The 21,845-nt window shown below is 40.1% G+C and overlaps 1 protein-coding gene across 11 annotated transcripts in view; it reads right to left on the reverse strand.

Moving 5' to 3' along the window:
- The window catches only part of KNDC1 (kinase non-catalytic C-lobe domain containing 1), a 76,659-nt gene that overhangs the window by 17,612 nt on the left and 37,202 nt on the right, over nucleotides 1–21,845 (reverse strand). For all 11 annotated transcript variants that reach the window (XR_014564889.1, XR_014564890.1, XM_083740987.1 and 8 more), the window contains 9 exons: nucleotides 21,037–21,108; nucleotides 20,891–20,952; nucleotides 18,037–18,195; nucleotides 17,617–17,694; nucleotides 15,657–15,738; nucleotides 15,330–15,492; nucleotides 12,590–13,488; nucleotides 11,150–11,294; nucleotides 8,633–8,718 (listed from right to left, as the gene is read on the reverse strand). Coding sequence is in view for 9 of the 11 variants with exons in the window: in XM_083740987.1 (XP_083597113.1) it covers nucleotides 8,633–8,718; nucleotides 11,150–11,294; nucleotides 12,590–13,488; nucleotides 15,330–15,492; nucleotides 15,657–15,738; nucleotides 17,617–17,694; nucleotides 18,037–18,195; nucleotides 20,891–20,952; nucleotides 21,037–21,108 (1,746 nt within the window). In the remaining 2 variants the exon portion in view is untranslated. The remainder of the gene's footprint in view (nucleotides 1–8,632; nucleotides 8,719–11,149; nucleotides 11,295–12,589; nucleotides 13,489–15,329; nucleotides 15,493–15,656; nucleotides 15,739–17,616; nucleotides 17,695–18,036; nucleotides 18,196–20,890; nucleotides 20,953–21,036; nucleotides 21,109–21,845) is intronic.

Genomic DNA, 21,845 nt, shown 5'->3' on the forward strand with positions numbered 1-21,845 from the left:
GGAAGGATGCTCCAGGTCAGGAGGAACAGGAATTTTTGACTGGCTGGACCAAACATTCCTTTGCATGTCCACTATAGCAAAACAAGGAATATTGTACTTGACTGCTCTCAGTGGATTACATCCCACAGCAGAAACCTTAACATTTCTTCATGGCCAGGAACCCACATGCCCTCTTTGTTAGGGTATGAAACCTAAGACGCTGGCAAGTTAGCAATGTCATGTGACTTTAAGTAGTCAAGCTCGTTAAGTTGTTAAGTTGCTCAGTATATAAAGAGTGTTTGTTTTCTCTGCCTGCGGGGCGTGAAGCAAAAATGTCTGAAAGCTCCGGAGGTGTTTCTGTTATCTGTCTGCAATAAACCTGTCTTTGGAAAGACAGGCTTCCCTGTGTTGTTATTTCTTTGCTGCTGAGACTCTGAAGCTTGTATTGCAACAAGAATCTCTGGACTGGACTTAATTAATGCTCTGCAAAGAGAACTGTTGCTGGTTGCGCAGCGGAAGCGTTTACTGGACCAGTACACAGACTCTCTTAGGTTATGGCTCCTTCTACGTTTCTACAGCTGTATTGTGTGCAGAGAAAGTGAAAGCAGCTTTCGGATGAGAGAAGACCGGCTTGGTCGTAAATCCAGCTCTTAAAGGAACTGAGAGGCTGCAGAAAGTTGAGAGAGCTGCGTAAGTGAAGATTTACAGCTTCATTAGCTGCAAAAGGCTAGCCTGACCTCCCGTTGTGTTTTTGTTTTGTTAATAAAAACAGAGGACGGTGGTAGGTTGCTAGTGAAGAGACGGAGGAAAAAAGGTTTAAAAGGCTTCAGAGGAGGCTGGAGGCGTCTGAAAAGTGAGTAAAACAAATCCCAAGGGGAAAGAGAAGCAAGGGCACACAGAGGGAGTAGCAGCAGACCCCAAGAATGGCAGTGGAAAATTTCCAGGTTCCCTTTACAAAGTTGAACTCTGCTAATTACGTGCAGTGGTCTAAGAGGGCTCAAGTCTGGTTGGAAGCCAAAGAAGTGTGGGCTGACTATGTCCAGAGGCGAAAGCCGTTTGTGGCTGTTGCAGCAGATGCCACAGCAGAGCAAGAGGCTGCTGCACATGCTCAGAACAGGGAACATGATAAAATGGACACTAAAGCTAGATGCATGTTGATGGTATCGATAGACGATTCCCAATTACCTCATGTGGAAAATTTAAGGTCTGCATTTGAAATTTGGGAAGCTCTTAGGCGAATTCACCATAGAGCCACGCCCGGAGAGAAGGTGAACATTATACGTGCTTTGTATGAGTTGAAACTGAAGCCAGGGGATAGTGTGGTTGAACACACGTCACAGATGACTGAGTATTTCAACCAACTGTCATCTCTAGGTGTGAATTTTCCTGAAAATATTAAAGTTTATACTCTGCTTAGCAGCCTGCATGCAGGGTTTGAAAACTTAGTACTAACTTTACAAGTTTTGCCAGAGGAGCAGCTGAATATGAATTATGTGACTGGTAGATTGTGTGAGCAAGAATATCAACATCATCGAAAACGTATTGATAATTCAAATACCCCAAGGGTTGGATGTTCAGATAATTCCCAGCGTGGGGGAACTAGCAGGCAGAGCTGTAAGGAAGCCTCACAAGTGTCTGCTATGGCCAGCAAGTCATGTTTTCGATGTGGCAGCAGGTTTCATTTGATAGCAAAGTGTCCTGAAAAGCAACAGGAATTTCAACAGTCCAAGGTCAGTTTCCGGAGCTACAGGGGAAGACGACGTAAGAGCTACAAGAATCAACGATCCAGAGGGGGAGCAGGTGCTGATAAGGGACTATCTGCAATGGCAGCACAACAGAGTCCTAAAAGGAGCCAACAAACCTTGAAGTGGATAATTGACAGTGGAGCAAGTCACAGTTTAGTTCCAGCGACATCTAGTGGCAGCTTGAAGAACTGCAAGACATTGCCAGTTGCAAAAACTGTGACTATAGCAGACAATAGTAAACGAGAAATGAACCTTAAAGGCACAATTTATGTTAATTGTTTGCAAACTAACCTTCCTGTTTTTGTTCTTCCAGGAATGAAGAATGGACTTTTGAGTGTGTCATGCCTGGTAAAAAGTGGTTTTAAGGTTGAGTTTGAAAATGATGTGTGCACCATTTCGAAACAGGGGAAGGAGCTAGTTAAAATTCCCTGTGAGGATGGGCTTTTTGTTTTGGATGAAGAGCAGTTAGCAGCAGGTAGATGTTCAACAGGTGAAGCGCAAGCTAAGTGTGTAAATAAGGCTCCTCATACAGGTTGTGCACATCTACTACACAGAAGGTTAGCTCATATATGCTTTAAGTATGTAAGCAAGATGCCAGATTTAGCTGAGGAGTGTAACATTAAACCCTGTCCAAATTTTCTGGATTGTTGTGCTTGTAAACATGCTAAGGTTAAGACATGTAACTATCCTAGATCTGACAGAGTAAGCAAGAAACCCTTTGAACTTGTGCACACAGACGTGTGTGGCCCTATGCCAGTCAAATCGCTTGGAGGTGCGAGATTTATGCAAATTTTGGTGGATGATTTTTCAAGGGCTAGTTGGGTTTTCTTTCTGAAAGAAAAATCGCAAGCAGCTTCCATCCTGATGGATTGGATTGAAGAAGTCGAATGTAAATTTGACACCAGGGTGCGTAAAATACAATCAGATCGTGGTGGGGAATATGTGAACCACACGCTGGAGACGTGGTTAAAAAGGAAAGGCATAGTTCATAGACTTACCAATCCCTATTCACCACAGGAGAATGCAGTTGCTGAAAGAAAATTTCGAACATTACAGGAAGCCATTGCTGCTTTGCTGTTTGATTCTGGACTTCCACAGCAGTTTTGGGCTGAGGCTGCACTGTATGCGAATTATACTTTTAACAGAGTGTACAATAGCACAGTAGGCAACACTCCTTACTTCATGCTATTTGGAAAAAAACCAAAAATTGATCATCTAAGAGTTTTTGGATGTCGTGCTTATGTGCTGGTGCCTAGGGCACAACGTAGGAAAGGTGATCCTAGATCTAAAGAAATGCTTTTCTGTGGTTATCAAGCAAACACAAAAGGTTGGAGATTTGTGAATGTAGAAGGCAATCAAACGAAAATCACAATCAGCAGAAGTGCAGAATTTTGTGAACAGGATGGTTGGAATAAAATTCATGGAAATCCTGACATACTATTTGACGTGGTGAACAGTAACAATGAAACTCAGGCCCCAGGGCAGGCATTAGTTCCAGAACAGGCTGAGGAATTTGAGTCTGAGGACAAGGGTGAGAAATCGTTTAGTTCACCCAAGTCTGTAAAGTCAGAATCTTCTAGCTCTAAAAGTTCACCTGTACAGCAAGAGAGTGTAAAGTCAGAATCAGAAAGTTCTTCAACTACTAGTGACAAACAGGTGACGACTAGTGATTCTGGGTCAGAGGGGGAAACTGAAGGAACATCACAGGAACTGTTAAGGCGTTCCAAGCGTGCCAACAAAGGTATACCTCCTAAAAGGTACCAAGCTATTAGTGTTTGGGCTGGTTTGGCAAATTGCGAACCTGAAAGTTTTGAGGAGGTTGAGCAATTACCCCAGGAGGAGGCCAGTAGGTGGCGTGAGGCCATGCAAAAAGAGTTGAATTCTATGAAAGAACTGGGTGTGTTTTCCATCACCAAACTGCCAGAAGGTACCAAGGCAGTAAGTTGTAGGTGGGTGTACAGGATAAAGACAACAGCGATGGGGAAACCAGAGTACAAAGCAAGGCTTGTAGCTCGAGGTTTTACGCAAAGAGAGGGGTTACATTATTCTGAAGTCTATGCGCCCACTTCAAGGAGTGAAACCCTACGGGCACTATTAGCAGTTGCTGCTCAGAAAGGGTTCAAAGTGAATCAATTTGATGTCTCTACAGCTTATCTTCATTCAGACTTGGCTGAAGAGCTCTATATGGAGCTACCGCCAGGGTTGAAAGTTGGTAAATCAAATCAGGTATGGAAACTACATAAATCTATTTATGGACTCAAGCAATCTGCTCATAATTGGAATGAGTGTTTGAATGACGTTTTGGTAGGCATTGGTTTTAGCAGGAGCAAGGCTGACAATTGCTTATATTTCAGAGGTTCAGGAGATGCTCAAGAATCTTTGCTTGTTTATGTAGATGACCTGATTTATACTTCAAAGACACAAGAACAAGTAAAAAAACTAGCCAAAGAGTTAAATAAACACTTCAAAGTTAAGAATCTTGGTGATGTAAAGGTCTATCTTGGTGTTCAGATAGATAGGACCAAAAATGGCAGTTTTCTACTGAATCAAAAAGGCAAGATATTGCAAATGTTGAAAAAGTTTGGCATGACAGAGTGTGCAGGTGTTAGAACACCAATGGAAATGGGTTTTGTAAAAGACAATGAGTTCAAGGATAGTGCTGAATTCAAGAGTGCTGAAATCTTTCAGTCAGCACTGGGAAGCTTACTTCATCTTTCGCAATGGAGTAGACCAGATATTGCTTACGCTGTTAACTTACTCAGCAGAGAAGCTTCAAAACCTAGTGTAAATGCATGGAAAGGAATTCAAAGAGTGTTAAGATATTTACAATACACCAAAGATTTTTGCCTTGAATTATCTTCTGAAGGACAAGCACAGATTACTTGTTGGACAGATAGTGATTGGGCAAATTTAAAGGATAGAAAATCAGTGTCTGGCTGTGTAATAAAATTTGGTAACTCTCTGATTGGGTGGAGATCCAAGAAACAAAACCTGATTGCTTTGTCGTCAACGGAAGCTGAGTTCTGTGCCTTATCTGAGTTATGTAGAGATCTAGAATTTTACAAATGCTTGGCACAAGAGATGTATGAAAATACCATCACTCCAATCACTGTATGGGGTGATAATCAACCGTGTCTTAAGTTAGCACAAAATGGGCAGTTTAAAGGTCGTACAAAACATTTGGATATCCGCTTTCAAAATGTTTGTCAAACGGTAAAAGCAGGAATTGTTAAATTAAATTACTGTCCCAGTCATGAAAATCAAGCTGATGGTTTTACAAAACCGCTTGGGTGTCAGCGGCATGAAAACTTTTGTGAAGAAATGGGTCTGAAGTAATTTTGTTTTTGTATTGCCAGCGAGAGGGGGTGTTAGGGTATGAAACCTAAGACGCTGGCAAGTTAGCAATGTCATGTGACTTTAAGTAGTCAAGCTCGTTAAGTTGTTAAGTTGCTCAGTATATAAAGAGTGTTTGTTTTCTCTGCCTGCGGGGCGTGAAGCAAAAATGTCTGAAAGCTCCGGAGGTGTTTCTGTTATCTGTCTGCAATAAACCTGTCTTTGGAAAGACAGGCTTCCCTGTGTTGTTATTTCTTTGCTGCTGAGACTCTGAAGCTTGTATTGCAACAAGAATCTCTGGACTGGACTTAATTAATGCTCTGCAAAGAGAACTGTTGCTGGTTGCGCAGCGGAAGCGTTTACTGGACCAGTACACAGACTCTCTTACTCTTCACACAGAAGCACAACCACTGCAAATTTTCTGCAAGGTGGGGCTCTACTGCACATGCCTACACTGCATGTGAGGACACCATGTAGGGCCTTGACTGAACTGTACAAAGGTTAAAAAATGATTTATCCCATTGCAGTTTAACACTGCCCTACTTTCTTAGCTTTTTGAGGAGGATGCAAAACTCCTCTCCCAGTAAGCCTATGGGCATTTACAGTAGCAGAGTGTGGCCTTATGTTCCTCCTGCTGTAGATTATATAGAAATATTACAATCAACGAGTATTCATGATATTTTCATTTTAACTGCGTTATTATTTTTTGTTGAAAGTCAGCTTAAGTAATGAAGCACAAATGCTTAAAAGAAAGAAATGTAAACAAAGTATGCTACTCAACCAGAATGATTACAGGATGGATACATTGTCCAGCCTTTCGAATGCAATCTTAGAGATGAAATGCGGTTTCCAATACACATTTCTGATTGAGAATATGGATTAGTATGGCATCACAACTGCTTTGGAATAGCAGGGAGTAAAAGGGAGTAAATCTTTGCTGCATCTTCACATGTGGGTCTCCTGACCTATTTCTACATTAAAATTTTAAAAAATCAGCATGGAAATTCACTTTCAAATAAGTATTTTTTTCAAAAATCTGCATTTCTAAACAAATTTTGCTTTAAAAAAAGCATTATTAGTTGTTGTTTTTTAAGCTGCATTTTGAACCAAAAGTAGAAACTATGAACATTTGGAAAATGCAAACTGAGGTGGGATCTGGGGTGGGAATCCTACTGTTATGACTCAAGGAACATTTCTGCCATGGCACTGCCCAGTGCACGAGCACTCAACTACTATCTTCCCTGAACACAACTGGACAGTGTACCCAAAAATAACACAGAAACAAGAATTCTGCATAGACCCCACAACCTCACGCACAGTTAGGTTTTTATATGGAGTACTTCTGTCACTGTGCCCAAATTGAGGTAATCAGCTAAGAGCATGATTTACCACACAACCTCTCCCATGCAGGGTGTGGTGTCATCCACAGCCTCAGAAACAATACTGACATCATAATTAAAGATGCTGACAAAGGAGCTGCTGTCATCACTATCAACAAATTGGGACTATAAAAGAAGGCGAGACACAACTTTCCAATACCATTCTTCTACCATTCTCCTATTTTTAGCTCTCAGCTGGTACTAATCTGGATGGTAGATTTCGGAGGAGTCACTGGGCTATCAGGTTGGTCTTAGGATATGCCTTGATGATGAAGCAGGAAAAGAAAACTCTTCCAGGAAGTGATTAGCTGCAAACAGTTTTACAGACCCTCCAAGATCGACAGTCAATGGAGTCAACACAATAAGGGTAAGTAAAATGACAGAAAACTCGCGTCCCAGCAAGGGTGGCGTGGGGGACTTGTGAACAGTCCAACACAAACTTATAGACCATTGCAGTCCCCACTAGGACGAAGTCCTAATAGCCCAGTGAACCCTCCTAAATCTACTGTTCAGGTAAGTACCAACTGTACTATTTCAGGAGGGTGTTGGTGTTGCTGAATTATTGGGTTGGGATGTACCACACAGCAAACCTAATTAGGGTGGATCCCAGCTGCAATGGAGAGTAGTAAGGCAGAAAGACTTGGTGCAAGACCATACAGCCAAAAGCAGCCTCTGCTGAGGCATAAGCTCCATCTTATGACTTCCCCTTGTGAATGTAGCTAGGGACAGCCAACTGGCTACCCAACAGATATCAATCAAAGGGGTGTTAGCAAAGAAAGCTGCCAAAGTGGCTGCCACTCTAGTAGGATGAGCTGTAATAGAAGATGGTTGGAGAAGCTTCAAAGCTCCATATTCCACCACAATACAAGCTTTAAGCCACCTAGATAAGGTGGAGGAGCTAACCATTTTGCCCAAGGAAGTGAGGTGAAAGGAAATAAATAAGGAATCCTACACGTTAGTCTACACGCTTTAGTCCTTGAAGAAGAAGAAGAAGAGGAGGAGTTTGGATCTGATATCCCGCTTTCACTCCCTTTAAGGAGTCTCAAAGTGGCTAACATTCTCCTTCCCTTCCTCCCCCACAACAAACACTCTGTGAGGTGAATGGGGCTGAGAGACTTCAAAGAAGTGTGACTAGCCGAAGGTCACCCAGCAGCTGCATGTGGACGAGCGGGGACACGAACCCGGTTCCCCAGATTACGAGACTACTGCTCTTAACCACTACACCACACTGGCTCTCCTTGGATGTGAGGTATCCTTGGGTGCACACCTCACATCTAATGCGTCCCAGGCCTTTTCCAATGGGTGAGCAGGGTTGGGACAAAACGTAGGGGAAACCAACTCTTGCTGAACATGGAATCTCAACAGAACTTTGGATAGAAAGGAGGGGATGACCCTGTCCTTGTGGAAAACACATAAATGCTTTGCTACAGATAGGGTCCCCAACACCGACACTCTATGAGTGGAAGGGACAGCTATTAGAAAGAGTTAATTCTCCTGTGCACCTTCCAGTGTGATCTGTGCCATCATCTGTCAACATTGCCTTTCTATATAAGACAAACAGGTCAGTCTCTATGTAAAAAATAAATGCACATAAATCTGACATCATAGACCACAACATTAAAAAGCTGGATGGAGCAGGCAGCATTTTAACCACCATGGACACTCTGAAAGTGAGCATCTTGGAACAAAACAACTTCAAAGAAAGTCTGCAACATAAAACTGCTTAATTAGAAAACATCAAGAGGTTCAAATGTGGTCATTTGTGAACTGAACCTAGACAAACTCTTTTTAGCATATTATATATGTTAATTGGTTCAACAATATGTGATATCAACAACTGTTTTGTGAATTATCACTGTGAATTAGGCAATTACCGCTCTGCACTTTTCTGTATATCATTTCCCTCTGACCTCACTATTTACAATTTCCCCACCCCCTGCCATCCATGTGTATATGTATACTTGTAATTCGGGGTACGTATGGATCTGATGGAGTGGAGTGTAATCCACCAAAGCTTATGCCATAATACATTTGTTAGTCTTTAACATGCCACAAGATGCTTCGTTGCTTTTTGCTGCAAGGAGCCAACATGGCTATCCCACTGGCAATTGAATTAATATCTTCAGCAACTGAATTAATATCTTCTAACACTTTCTGGTCTCATTATCATCATCACAAGCTGTGGTCTTTCCTTACCATTTGTTTCTTCACTGGCGTCCCCAAGATTCTTAGGTTTATTTTGGCTCTGAGATGTGTTGCCACAGTATTTTGTTTCATTCATGCTGTAAATATAGAGACGGGGTGATGAGATAGTTGATTACACAGAGACATGCAGGAAAGATTTGTTAGGGAGAACAGCTCAAATATGAGGATCAATGTGCCTGAAACTTCAAAAACAATTTCATTCATCTTTTCTTGTTATGCAGCACAGAACAAAAGTAAAGGAAACAAGACCTAGGAGACCTAAACTAGCACTCCATGTGAAGTGTTTTGGACCAGGCCGAAGAGTCTTCTGCAATGTACCATAATGATAAAAACAAAAATTAAACAAAAGTCTGGCAGACGTGTCAATGTGCAGAGTTTCCCTAAAACAGAAGGTTTGAAAACCACTCCACTAGTATACAATGGCATTGGACAAGGTACAGTAGTTGTGAAATTTCCTCTGTTGTTCTTTCTTTCGCCCAAAGAAGCATGCAATATAAATTCCAGAGACATTCCTAGCTTTCTCCTCAATAGTCAATCCACAACACATTTTCAGTTATGTCTATAAAAGATGTTCTGAACACAGTAATACCTGATAAAAATGTGAAAATACTTCTTTTAGAAACTGTATTAACACCACCCCAACACACACACATTTCTCTCTTTTATACAAAAAGCGATTTTCCGAAACATTGCCAACAGGGAATAGACACCAGTATATTATTGGTCTTCATTAAAGTCTCCTATGTATCACATTAGTCATGAGAAACATTAAGCAAAACTAGAAGCATTCATGATATAAACTGTTATGAAATGCCAACCATATGTTTTGAGTCGTCTTCTTTTTCTTTTCGCACTCAACACCAAAATTAAGAAGCCAAATATCTTCATTATACTCTTAATGAAGGTTTAAAGTTAGATACACTATAACCAGGCTCTAGAGAACAAACTGCATAGTGTGAACGAGGGATTCCATCTTGATTGTACGGCAGCTTGCAGTCACAACTTCTGAGTGGTTTATAGCCTCTCATGGGTTTATTCATTTTTACATCAGCACAGTCATGTTTATGTCCATACAGATATACCAGCCAATTCAAGCTCCTGCATAATTCTTAAATGCTAAAATCCTTTCCTTTTTAAAAATGCATTTCCCACTTGGTTAAGTTTCCCTGACTTAATAATTAGATGAAACGTCATGATCCAACCCAGGAATGGGAGTTTAGGAGTCAATGTCCAAAGTCAATGAACTTCATATATTTAGGGTATAGTATAGATATGGAAGACTGGCAAAAAATATGGAATGAAAATCTGAAGTTTACAGCATGTACTACGTTAAAAGAAAATGTTATGAAAATGGTATACAGATGGTATATGACACCAGTTAAATTGGCAAAAATGTACAAAACCTGTAACAAATGTTGGAAATGTAAAGAGAAAGAGGGTACATTTATTCATATGTGGTGGGAGTGTAAAAAAGTGAAGGGGTCCTGGGAAATGATATATAATGAGTTAAAGAAAATGCTGAAATATAGCTTTGTAAAGAAACCAGAAACCTTCTTACTGGGAATAACTAAAAAGGAAATAAATAAGAGGGACTGTAAACTCTTTCAGTACGCAATAACAGCAGCGAGAATATTGATGGCCCAAAAATGGAAACTAGAAGAACTACTGACTTTGGAAGAATAGAGAACAAAACTAACAGATTATGCAGAACTGGACAAATTAATTGGAAAAATTAGACTTCAAAGTGACCATAGGTTTCTAGAGGACTGGGGAAAATTCAGAGAATATTTGAAAACTGTATGTGAGGAACATACAACGCTAGTGTGTTTTAAAGAAGCTTTGTGAAAAAAATAAAGAATGTAAATGAGGACAGAAAAATTTTATTTAAAGGCGATACTATAATTAAGGAATGTGAAGATAGAAATTTAACTACGGATGATTCTCAGAGGAGTTGAGGGAGGTTCAATAAGTCAAAATATGTGATGTGGTAATTTGTATGATAGGAGATTTTATGAAAAAAAATTAATTAAAAAATTATTATAAAAAAGGAAGTTCATAGAATCACAGAACTGTAGAGTTGAAAGGCGCTGCGAGAGTCATCTAGTTCCAACCCCCTGAAATGTAGGAATGTCAACTACATCATCCATGACAGATGGCCAGCCAACATTTGCTTAAAAACCTCCAAGAAAGGAGAGCCCAACCACCCCCCCCGAAGCAGTCTGTTCCACTGTCAGACAGAAAGGTCTTCTTGATTAATTGGAATCGCCTTTCTTGAAACTTCAGTCCGTTGGTTCGAGTCCTACCCTTCAGAGCAGGAGAAACCAGGCTTGGTCCATCCTCCTTGTGACATCTCCTCTCAGTTTCCTCTGTCCCAGGCTAAACATACTCAGTTTCCTCAACCATTAGATCAATGAAGAAGTTCTAGAGAGTTCCAGTGCCTCATTCAGAACTCACGCCAGAGAACAAACGCCAACACATATTCTGACAGATAGCAGAAGAGTCACTTACCTTGCAAATATAACAGTTTTACCATTTGCTGCATCATACAGTTTTGCTAGTAGTTTTTCTTCCCAGAGAAGGTCGCAAAATTTTTCAGAGATTGCATTACAGAAAGTTTTATATTTGAGATCCTTTAAGCTGTAAATATATTTACCTGGTTCAAGACATTTTAAAAAATGTGAATTAAATCGGGAAGGGGAAGACAGCAAATCTCTTATGTGGTTATCAATGTTTTGTGAAGCTTTGTTGGGCAAGTTTTAACTGATTTTAATATTGTATTTTTAAATGGTTGCAACCCGCCCTAGGACTCATGGTGAAGAGAAGATAAGAAATTGAATAAATAACATGTTATTGTTCCTTTGATCAAGGGAATGTCCAGAGCACTTGAATTTTGATGTAAAATGAAATATGGGGGAACAATACCCCAACTAATTAAGGTATAGGGCTAAGTAAACAATCTGTCATTGGGAAAATATAGTTCACCCAAATTAGTATGCCTATTGCAGTGTGAAGTATCACATATGAATGGCTGCACCAATTATCACAGCAACCGACTGGCTACATTACTGATTATGTGACCTATTCTCTCCTGCATGCCTGTAACATTTTGTGAACGTATTTTAAGGAGGGAACAAGCTCAAAGACCCATCTCATGGTAAGTGACCCTGGGACCGCTTACCATGTCTCAGCCTAACCTACCTTACAAGGTTGTTGGGATGATAAAATCACGTAACACCTGTATTGAAAACCTACATCGGCTCCCAGTATGTTTCTGAGCAAAATTCAAAGTGTTGGTGCTGACCTTTAAAGCTCTAAACGGCCTCGGCCCAGTATACCTGAAGGAGCGTCTCCACTGAGGTCCAGCTCCGAGGGCCTTCTGGCAGTTGCCTCACTGCAAGAAGCGAAGTTACAGGGAACCAGGCAGGGGGCCTTCTCAGTAGTGGCGCCCACCCTGTGGAATGCCCTCCCATCAAACAACTATCTGATGTTTAGAAGACATCTGAAGGTTTTAATGACTGCTGTTTTAATTTATTTTTAATCTTTTGTTGGAAGCTGCCCGGAGTGGCTGGGAAAACCCAGCCAGATGGGCAGGGTATAAATATCATCATCACCACCATCAGTTCCTTGAAGGAAGGGCAGGATACAAATGTATATAAATAAAACAAGAGCTTCAAAAACAGACATTCTTATCTAGAATAGGCTTTCCCCTTTACACAGATGAAATCAGATGAAGGAAGAAATCAGAACCACTGGAACTATTCAGGTCATGTTAAAAACAAAAACCACTTTCAATGGCACAGGAGAACTCTTGGGATCTGCACATGCCAACTTTAATTAAAAATAACCATCAAGACCATGCCTTGCACAAAGCCACCAGAATCTCTATTTGAACATGGTCTAGAATATATTTTTGCATCTATGATGTGATTCCAAGTATTAAATGCCTACCTATGGCCAGAGCTTCAACTGTATTCATCAGATGACTACCAGATGCAAACTCTTCTTGGATAAGATGCACCACTTTCTTCAAGAAATTTTCGTTTATCCCATTATTATGGAGAGAGGTTTCCAGGTTCAGTGAACAAGGAGGACTTGATTCCCCAGAGGCAAGCGACGAGTGATTTGATAAAGGGTCATTATTCCTTGCATCTGTATTGCATTCCTCACAAAACGTTAGGGACAGATTATTTTCAGGATACCTGGTTTGAGGCTCTTTATTAACTGTAGTTGGGGGTAAACTATTAATCTTCATGTCCAGACATTCATGCCGTGCGTTACTAGTCTTGCAATTCCTCAGATGGTTCGTGGGTGAAGCGCTTTGCAACGCTTTGTCAACATCATAGTTCACTATAGAATCCGAAAGGAGGACGTGTAAACTGGGACAACAACTGTAAGCTGTTTTTGAATGAAGAGGCTTATTCGGTATTTGCTCTGATATAGCAATCTGGACTGGTACGAGGGTTAACACCCTTGTGACTGGGTCCTGCTTCAAAAGGAAATTGTTTATAAAAGCCATACTAGAAGACACAGTGCAGTTAGGATCACTTGAGGAAAGACACTTCCCTTGAGAAGGACATGAGGTTTCAGAGAATAAGGGTAATTTTGCCATGCCTGAGCTAGCACTGTTTGTTTTTGGCTCCTCCGCACCAGTCAGAAGTGATGCTTCCAATCCTTGTTTATCCTGCTCCAGAATACCAGATGTAGTAACACAGACTGCTGGCAAATCAGAGTCCTCATCCATCTTGCTTTCAGAATCAATATTTAAACGTATTGAATTTTTAAAATCCACAGGCACACCACTTTCCATAGTCATTCCACACTGTATCACTGAGGATGCAGCAGTACCTCTGAAAAACAAGATATTTTATGCAAAACAGTTGCAGGAATTTGACACATCACATTGACCCATCCACAATCTGCTGTACTCTTACCTTCCACACCGAAGTCTTCTTAATACAGTCATACCTCATGTTATGTCCACTTCATGTTACGTTCTTTCAGGTTACGTCCCGCGGCGACCCAGAAGTACCAGAAAGGGTTGCTTCCGGGTTTTGCCGCTCGCACATGTGCAGAAGTGCAAAATGATGTCATGCGCATGCGCAGAAGTGGTGAATTGCAACCCTCGTGTGTGCAGACATGCCGCTGCGGGTTGCATTCTTTTCATATTGTGAACTTGCCTCCAGAACGGATCCGTTTGCAACCAGAGGTACCACTAACTGTTTCTGTGTTTCAGTGACAACTCTGAACGTATCTACTCTGAATCCCCTCCCTAGTTCCTGTTTCATCTTTGTTGTTATTTGCCCTATATATGGCTAAGAAAAGACATAATAGAGGTTTGTAGAATTTTAACTTGCATGGAGCAATGTTCCTCTCCCAATATAACAATCAAGCTAATTCAATTAATTTTATTGGTAGTAGGTTTAGAACATATAAAATATTTTTCTCTCTCACAGAATGAATAATCTTACAATTAATTACCAAAATGTAATGATGGATACCAGCCTCAATGACTCTTAATAGGTGCATCAATAGCTATTAGGCATGGCAGTTAAGATGAAATGCTACTTTCCTTTTTAATACGGGTGTAAGAGAAAATTGTTTCAAGGTGATATCAACAAGGTACATTACTTCTCATACATTAAGCAAAATAAAAATCAGTGTTTGAGTCTGAAGAGTTAGAAACAGCCAAAACAATGAAAGGAGGTTTTTTCTTTTGTAGTAGGAATGGCCCACTACAAGAGTACTGGGGGAAGGGTGGAAGTAATAATTCTACTGCAAATAATTCTTAAAATTATACCTGTGGGAGATCTTGCAGTCAAACCTAACAAGGCATGTCTATGCTAGTTAGTAAATGGAGTGGTTAAGGACCACAATACTGTAAATTGCTAGAGAAGACTCAGCTAGGTCATGCTCCCTCATCTTCAGGGAGGGAGAAATAAGGGTTGTTTCCTGTTTCCACACCCCTCCTGCTTGAACCATGTAACTGACCAGAGGCATGAGGCCGGAACTCCCAAGCTCCAGAAACCTATTTTGAAAACCATATTTTGTATTTTTGTACTCAGTAAGTTTTTACCTGTGTTGTTTCTGCTGCAGCACTGACTGATGCATGAGTGACCTATGATTGCTGTAAGTAAAATATTTAAACTTACTTAAGTTTGTGATCTTTTCACTGAGAGGGGGTAGAAGCATGGGGATCACATTGTGAGCATTTAATACTGGGATATTTAAAAGTCTAGCACCCTAATTTTCCTGTGCTTTGCACCTGATGTCAAAACTACTGGTGTGGTATTTTTCTTATAAATAAGACACTGTTTCAATTTATGGCATTAAAATGAAATGAAGTTCCTCTTCTGACTAAGTATAGCCTCAAACACACGTTAGCAAAATGGAAATTCCATATGATGGTACCATAGCTATTGCAAATGCCAAGGACATCTGACTTGCCTCCGTGGGCAATCTGGAGGATTCTTGGTGTGATCTAGAAATCCTTATGCTCTTACTATACTAGAAAGAGCAGGAAATCTACATGGCGCCTTGCTGAAAAATGATGTTCAGAACACCAAACCAAGCCAAAATGGCTTAATCTCAGTCAAAAAGAAGGAAGAATATTAAAACAATACTAAAATCTCATTTTGCATTGCATCAAATACAGCATATTACTTTCTGGACATTATACCAACTCACTTACTTTTTAATATCAATGTTTTGATGTAGAATAATAGGCTTGAAATGGGTTGCTGTAGAAGTGAAAGCACTTGGCAATATGGTACTTTCTCTGTTCAAAGAAGGCTGGCAGGGGACTGGTCCTTTCACTGCTATCAGTTTGCTTTCATTGCTCTTAGGTAAAAATCCTGAATATGCAACAAGGTGAAGACAAAGACAAAAGTATGCATTTAGCATAAAGGCAGGATGTACAATTGCTTACATAAGAAAAATATTTCCAACATGACTGGACACATTACCTAATGGCGTCTTCCCAAAATAAAAATGCAGGAATGCCTACAGGTGTACTCACCTAAGTTTTCATCTACTGAACTTCTCTCACTTTGTAAATCAAAAGGCATGCTATCATTAAAAGAATCCGCTTCTTTGAAAGCCTAACAGCCAAAGAGTAAAAAACAAAAAACACAAATGCATTATAAATTGTCTTTTAAAGCACACAGTGATAAAGACAAACATTTATTTGCTCAAGCTTTCTTCTGCTCTTTCCTGAGGGCTCAACACACTTAATACTTTCAATTTCAAAGCAGTCAAAAGAATAAAAGCATAGAGCAAAGTCCTTGAGCCCAATGTCATTTATATTTCTAGACCAGCCATAATTGTTCCTTCCTATTGTTGAAATATTGTTGAAACTTGCTCTGGATTAATAATAGCTACATTTTCTGCACATATGCCCTGGAAGGAATGTATCACCGGGTTTGAATCCTCCCACCCCCCAAAACAAATGCGCCAGAAATAAAAGGACGTGTGGAATGTGGCATTTAATTTCCCAAATGCACTGGGAGGTTGGGGAGAAGTCGAATAAGCAATTGTAGGTCACTAGTACACTTCTTGGTCATTTGAGTCAACTGGCAGACAAAATGGCCGTTGTCAAAGTCCAAGGCTACCCTAAAACCACTGAGGGTACTTATCATATAAAAGGCTAAGCATCTCTTGGTCATATTCCAGCATGCTCCAATTCTGCTGCCATAGCAACAAGCAAGAAAAGCAAAGAGGGAGGGTGCTGTCTTTCCAGGCACCTCTTTCCCACACATTCTTGCCATTTTTGTAGAACAAGTTCTTTAATCAGGAGAGCCACTAGCCTGGTATACGAAACTCTCTTTCTGCTCTAAAAAATACCCTTATTTGAGCCAAGCATAGCGTTATGTGGCTCCTGGGTTTTTAATTAATGGAGCTTGAACACTAGAAGCCAACGCTGACCTCATACAGTTTGACTCATACAGTTTGACTCATACAGTTTGAAACTGTCAGCTTCCAAAAAGTACAGAATAGATTCCAGCATAATACAAGGCCAGGAAAGACTAGACAGTAGAAAGAGCTTTGAAGGAATGCAGCGCAAGAGCTACTCAGAGGACATAAGCTATTCTCATCCAGGCTTGTTTTAGAAACACATCAAAACAAACACAATTCTGTATTGGTATTATTATAATATTATATTATTTTGAGTCGCAATACCAATTGCATTGGGACATTCAGTGCATATTCTAATTCATTATATACAGAGTTGAGTTTGTTTTGATTCGATTCGATTCTTTGTATAGAAACACAACACAAAACAGAGAAAATTTTAAAATATGACAGCATTCCATGTTGATGTGGGAGCAGTGGAAATAATAGTGGAGGGACAGCCAGCATAAAGATTTCAAGTCATGCCCCAACAGCACTGGTTTGAAAATTACTAGCTGATGAAACTTTTCCAGTTGGGAGGTAGTCCAGTTTGCAGAAGAGCTACTCCCAGTATATAAAAGCAGGCAGGATTCTGTAACACATGTAAAGCAGCCCCAGATATTGCAGCAAAATGTACAATGCTGACAGAAATCTTAACTTGTCTTTAATTAAGCAAGAGTTCCGTGGACAATGGAGATGTGCTCCAAGATATTTGAGATATGGCACATCTTTAATGGTTTTTGAACAGCCAACGCTAGTGCTTCTATGGAGTGTTGTCATTGTAGATGTGGTTGTTAGGATTCAGGATCAGTTTACATAAACATGAGAGAAGGTTTACACATTTACATATGGAGTTAAAAAGAAATCTTAATTACATTGATCTGTTATGTTAATTTTATTTAACCAAGGCATTGGATAATTGATATTTAAAGCTAGTTGCAGAGTACAGAAATGGGAGGTGACAGAAGAGTTTCATGGAGCCAAATCTAGTTCTAAGAAGCTTTGTGGAAATTCTTACTTACTTACTTACTTACTTACTTACTTATTTATTTATTTATTTCTGAACACATGAAGGTAAACACTCATACCTGAAAGGCAGATCTGGTTAAACATGTCAGAACCTTCTTGCTGCTTATTCTTTGTTCAAGAAGATAGCTATCACATGTCTAGAAAACAGCATTTTGAAGTGTTTAGTATTAGACAGAGGATAGGCACAAAAATTAGAAATAATTTTGCAAATAATTTTAAATTTAGGAGTATTATTTTATCACAACTTATCTGAAGTTGCTATATTTCAATATTGTTTTTAAACAACAACAAAACGCTACACCTTGGTTCTCAATGGAGCCACTGAGGAATGAAACCGAGTACAGTTATCAACTCCTTAATTTAGAGTTGTTACCAAAAAAAAAGAAAGAAGAAATTTATCTTCAGTACCAGAATAATTTGCAGGAATAAAATACATTTTTACAATTTTTGAAAAAAAGAAATTGCTTAATTTAAATCACCTTAATTGCATCTGCCAGAGAAGGCCTGTCTTCTGACTTTCGTCTAGCCATATCCAGAAGAAAATTCTTCAGTTTCCTTGGCAACACTATTTTGTGATCAGGTGGAAAATTATGTTTTGCAGCTCTCCACAAAATTGCAGCAATACAGTAAATACAGACCTGTGGGAAATGGCACCGTGAATAGGCAACCAAGTCACTGGACGACTCCCACTCAGATTGAACCCGGCTCTTAAATACATATACTTAAAGCAGCCAATTTCAGGTCTCCGGCGCAAGGATGGGTATTCACTAAAAGCACAGTCTACAAATGGCTGTGCGGACATACCTGCCGGCATCAGCACAGGCAACTGAGCCAATCCCAGGCATACCTGAGGTCAGGGCACAGCATAGCATAACTATGCACCTTCCTTCATGGTCACCGAAAGCATGCCACAAGCACACATTGGTCACCACTGAGTTAGTACCACTCAATTGTCAGTTCTGAAAGTAACACAAAAGCAACCTGGAGGGAGAAAGCACTGTTGCAGTTCAAGACTTTGGAGACATCTAAAATCTGACTAGATGTGCTGTGTAGAACAGACATAGCATAGCAGAATAACACAAAGCCTCCAAAAAGAATTAAAGCTTACAAAATTAAATAGAAAGGAAAAGGTTTGTAAAATAGCATAGCTGGATATGGGGAGAGGGAAAAGAAAAGGGAAGCTTTCTCATTGCGATGTTCACACAATGATAATGCAGACAGCAATCTGCAGCAGCAATGATTGCTCCCTGTCAATGCGTCGTACATTGTTTTCAAATATACAGTGGTACCTCTGGTTAAGAACTTAATTCCTTCCAGAGGTCCGTTCTTAACCTGAAACTGTTCCTAACCTGAAGCACCACTTTAGCTAATGGGGCCTCCCACTGCTGCTGCTGCGCCGCCAGTGTGCGATTTCTGTTCTCATCCTGAGGTAAAGTTATTAACCCAAGGTACTACTTCCAGGTTGGTGGAGTCTGTATCCTGAAGTGTTTGTAACCTGAGGTACCACTGTATACAGTATTTTATATTTGGGTGTAGGAGATATTGTACTCAAAGCGCTAACTTGAGATGAGAAGCGTATGCGCAACAAATGCATATATATTGCACATAAAACATCTGATCAGCACAGGAAAATGTTCCATTAATGCTTAACCGCCGTTAAGATAGAAGAACAGAAGAAGTCAATTCCGCCCATTCTCTTGAGGCCAAACTAAACTTCACATTTTGTCACATAGTTTGTGGCTGCAGAGCCTTGATTAAACAAATAGCAGGCACTGGGGGCAAGGGACCCAAATCAGAACCATAGTGTAAGGGGAGTGAAATTAACCCTTTGCCCCACTTTGGTTTCAGGCACCCTCCAGCCAGCTATTGGCAATGGAGGTCTGATTCCCATTAGAGTCACAACAAGCTCTATGCCATGGTCTCAGTGCAGCTCCTCTGGCTAGACCATGGGTAGGCAAACTAAGGCCCAGGGGCTGGATCCGGCCCAATCGCCTTCTCAATCCAGCCCACGGACGGTCCGGTAATCCATGTGTTTTCACATGAGTAGAATTTGTCCTTTTATTTAAAATGCATATCTGGGTTATTTGTGGGGCATAGGAATTCGTTCACCCCCCCCAAAAAAAAATATAGTCTGGCTCCCCACAAGGTCTGAGGGACAATGGACCAGCCCCCTGCTGAAAATGTTTGCTGACCCCTGCGCTAGACGCTGACTATTAACAAAAATGAATTGAGAAACACCACACTACATAACAAACATTAAGCCTAGTTTGGTCTTTATATTCTCCAAACGCAATTACTCTAAAATTAACCAGAACAACATATCGTACTACCACTTGGCGTTTTTTCAAAACATCCACAAAATGAGGTTAATTTGAAATATTCTTAAAATGTAAAAACTTTACTTCGCACTATTGTTTACAAATCTCGAGTACAGTGCCACAGCTTTCACTTTTGAGTTTGCCTCAAGCTACAATAAATGAAGTCTAATGTCACAGCCAAACCTGTACTGCTTGAACTAGAAGCTAGAAAGCAGATGTGGCATTATTATAATTAATATTTTTTTTGAAATAGTAAAACAGGAGCAGCAAGAATCCCCAATGTAAATTAGGACCATAATGGAACAAAAGGTTAAACTGCCCCTTACACACACATACACAGAGAGAGAGATTCTAATCCAGATTGTAAGGCCCTTGCAGCAACTAATTACTTTTAAAAAATATTAGTAATTGTGGGAATAATGTCAAGTCTGTTTTGATACTTAAGAAAAGGGGAGGGGAAGACTCTTAAATACCTTTTTAGTTGCATTAAATATTCTAGTGACTAAAGTATTGGCTAAGCAAAAAGGTTCGCCTACTTTTTTTTAAAAGCATAAGATAATAACCTAGCAGTTCGAAAGCACCCCCGGGTGCAAGTAGATAAATAGGGACCGCTTACCAGCGGGAAGGTAAACGGCGTTCTGTGTGCTGCGCTGGCTCGCCAGATGCAGCTTGTCACGCTGGCCACGTGACCCGGAAGTGTCTGCGGACAGAGCTGGCTCCCAGCCTATAGAGTAAGATGAGCGCACAACCCTAGAGTCTGTCAAGACTGGCCCGTACGGGAAGGGGTACCTTTACCTTTACCTAAGCAAAAAGGTTTGCCTAATTTTTTAAAAAAGCATAAGATAGTACTCTAAGGTGCCATGGGAAACTACTGTTTAAATATAGTATAAGATGGAGCTACCTTGGCACCACAAACATGTATGTAAACCAGAAAATGTGCCCATTATTTTCTTTAAAGATGTTCTTCTATTTAACTTTTAAAGGAAACGGCCATATTTGTAACATGTCACCATACCTTTTCAGTAACATAATCCTCTTCCTCTGTCTCAGGCGCCAAATAAAACATATCATATGAGCCTAAAGTATTAAAAAAAAAATCTATTTTAATCTTGGTGACAAAAATAAATAGAAATTCATAAAATTAGCAGCATGCTAAATTACCTTCACTTTCAGGTGGAACAAACTGAACACTTCCATCACTGTTAATCAAGACAGAGTCTAAACACAAGTATGCTGAAAAACAGGTATTTTAAATATTAGAACTGCTGGGAAAACAACAAAGTCTTGCTTTCATAAACTCATTTGTTGGACTGTATATATTCTAAAATAAATTATACTTGAGTCATTCAGAGATTTGTGCTACAGGGATTGTTCAGACAAAAGCAAAATAAAATAAAGCAGAAATTAAGTACATCTAAACATTGTGGGCCCTGCAGTATCACAAAAGATGAAAAAGAGTCTTAATTTATAGCAAGGACTTTGTAATATCATAAGGAAGTACATAATATTCTGACATCATAATGGAAGAAAATATGTTAAAAACAAACAAACCTCCTTTCCCAAAAAATGAATGCTCTCCAAGACACTGACTTGCCCCATCTTCCCTTGTAGAACAAAATCTGCCTATTTTGACTTCCTCCCTAACAAAGAGACCCATGAGTAGAAACAAATTTCCACATGAAGATCTCTACTTCTCAAGTTCAGGTGGGATGGGATACCCTACATACTGGGGTGTATATCCTTACAACAGATGATGAGCCAGCTGGCTGTCTCAATAAACTCTTAAGGATGAGAAGCAGGCACCAGGGTTTTTCCAACAGCCATTGCTCCCAGTGGTATCACAACCATCAGAAGACAGCCTTCTCCTCTTGGCATGCCACATAGCACTGGCCATAATTTATAAACCATAGATCAATGTGTACCTCCCAAATGCCAATCCACCTTCTCCTCACCAGGGCCCAGACACCTGT

The sequence above is a fragment of the Podarcis gaigeae genome (assembly GCF_964106915.1).
Source record: "Podarcis gaigeae genome assembly, chromosome: 5".
NCBI classification, from domain to species: Eukaryota; Metazoa; Chordata; class Lepidosauria; order Squamata; family Lacertidae; genus Podarcis; species Podarcis gaigeae.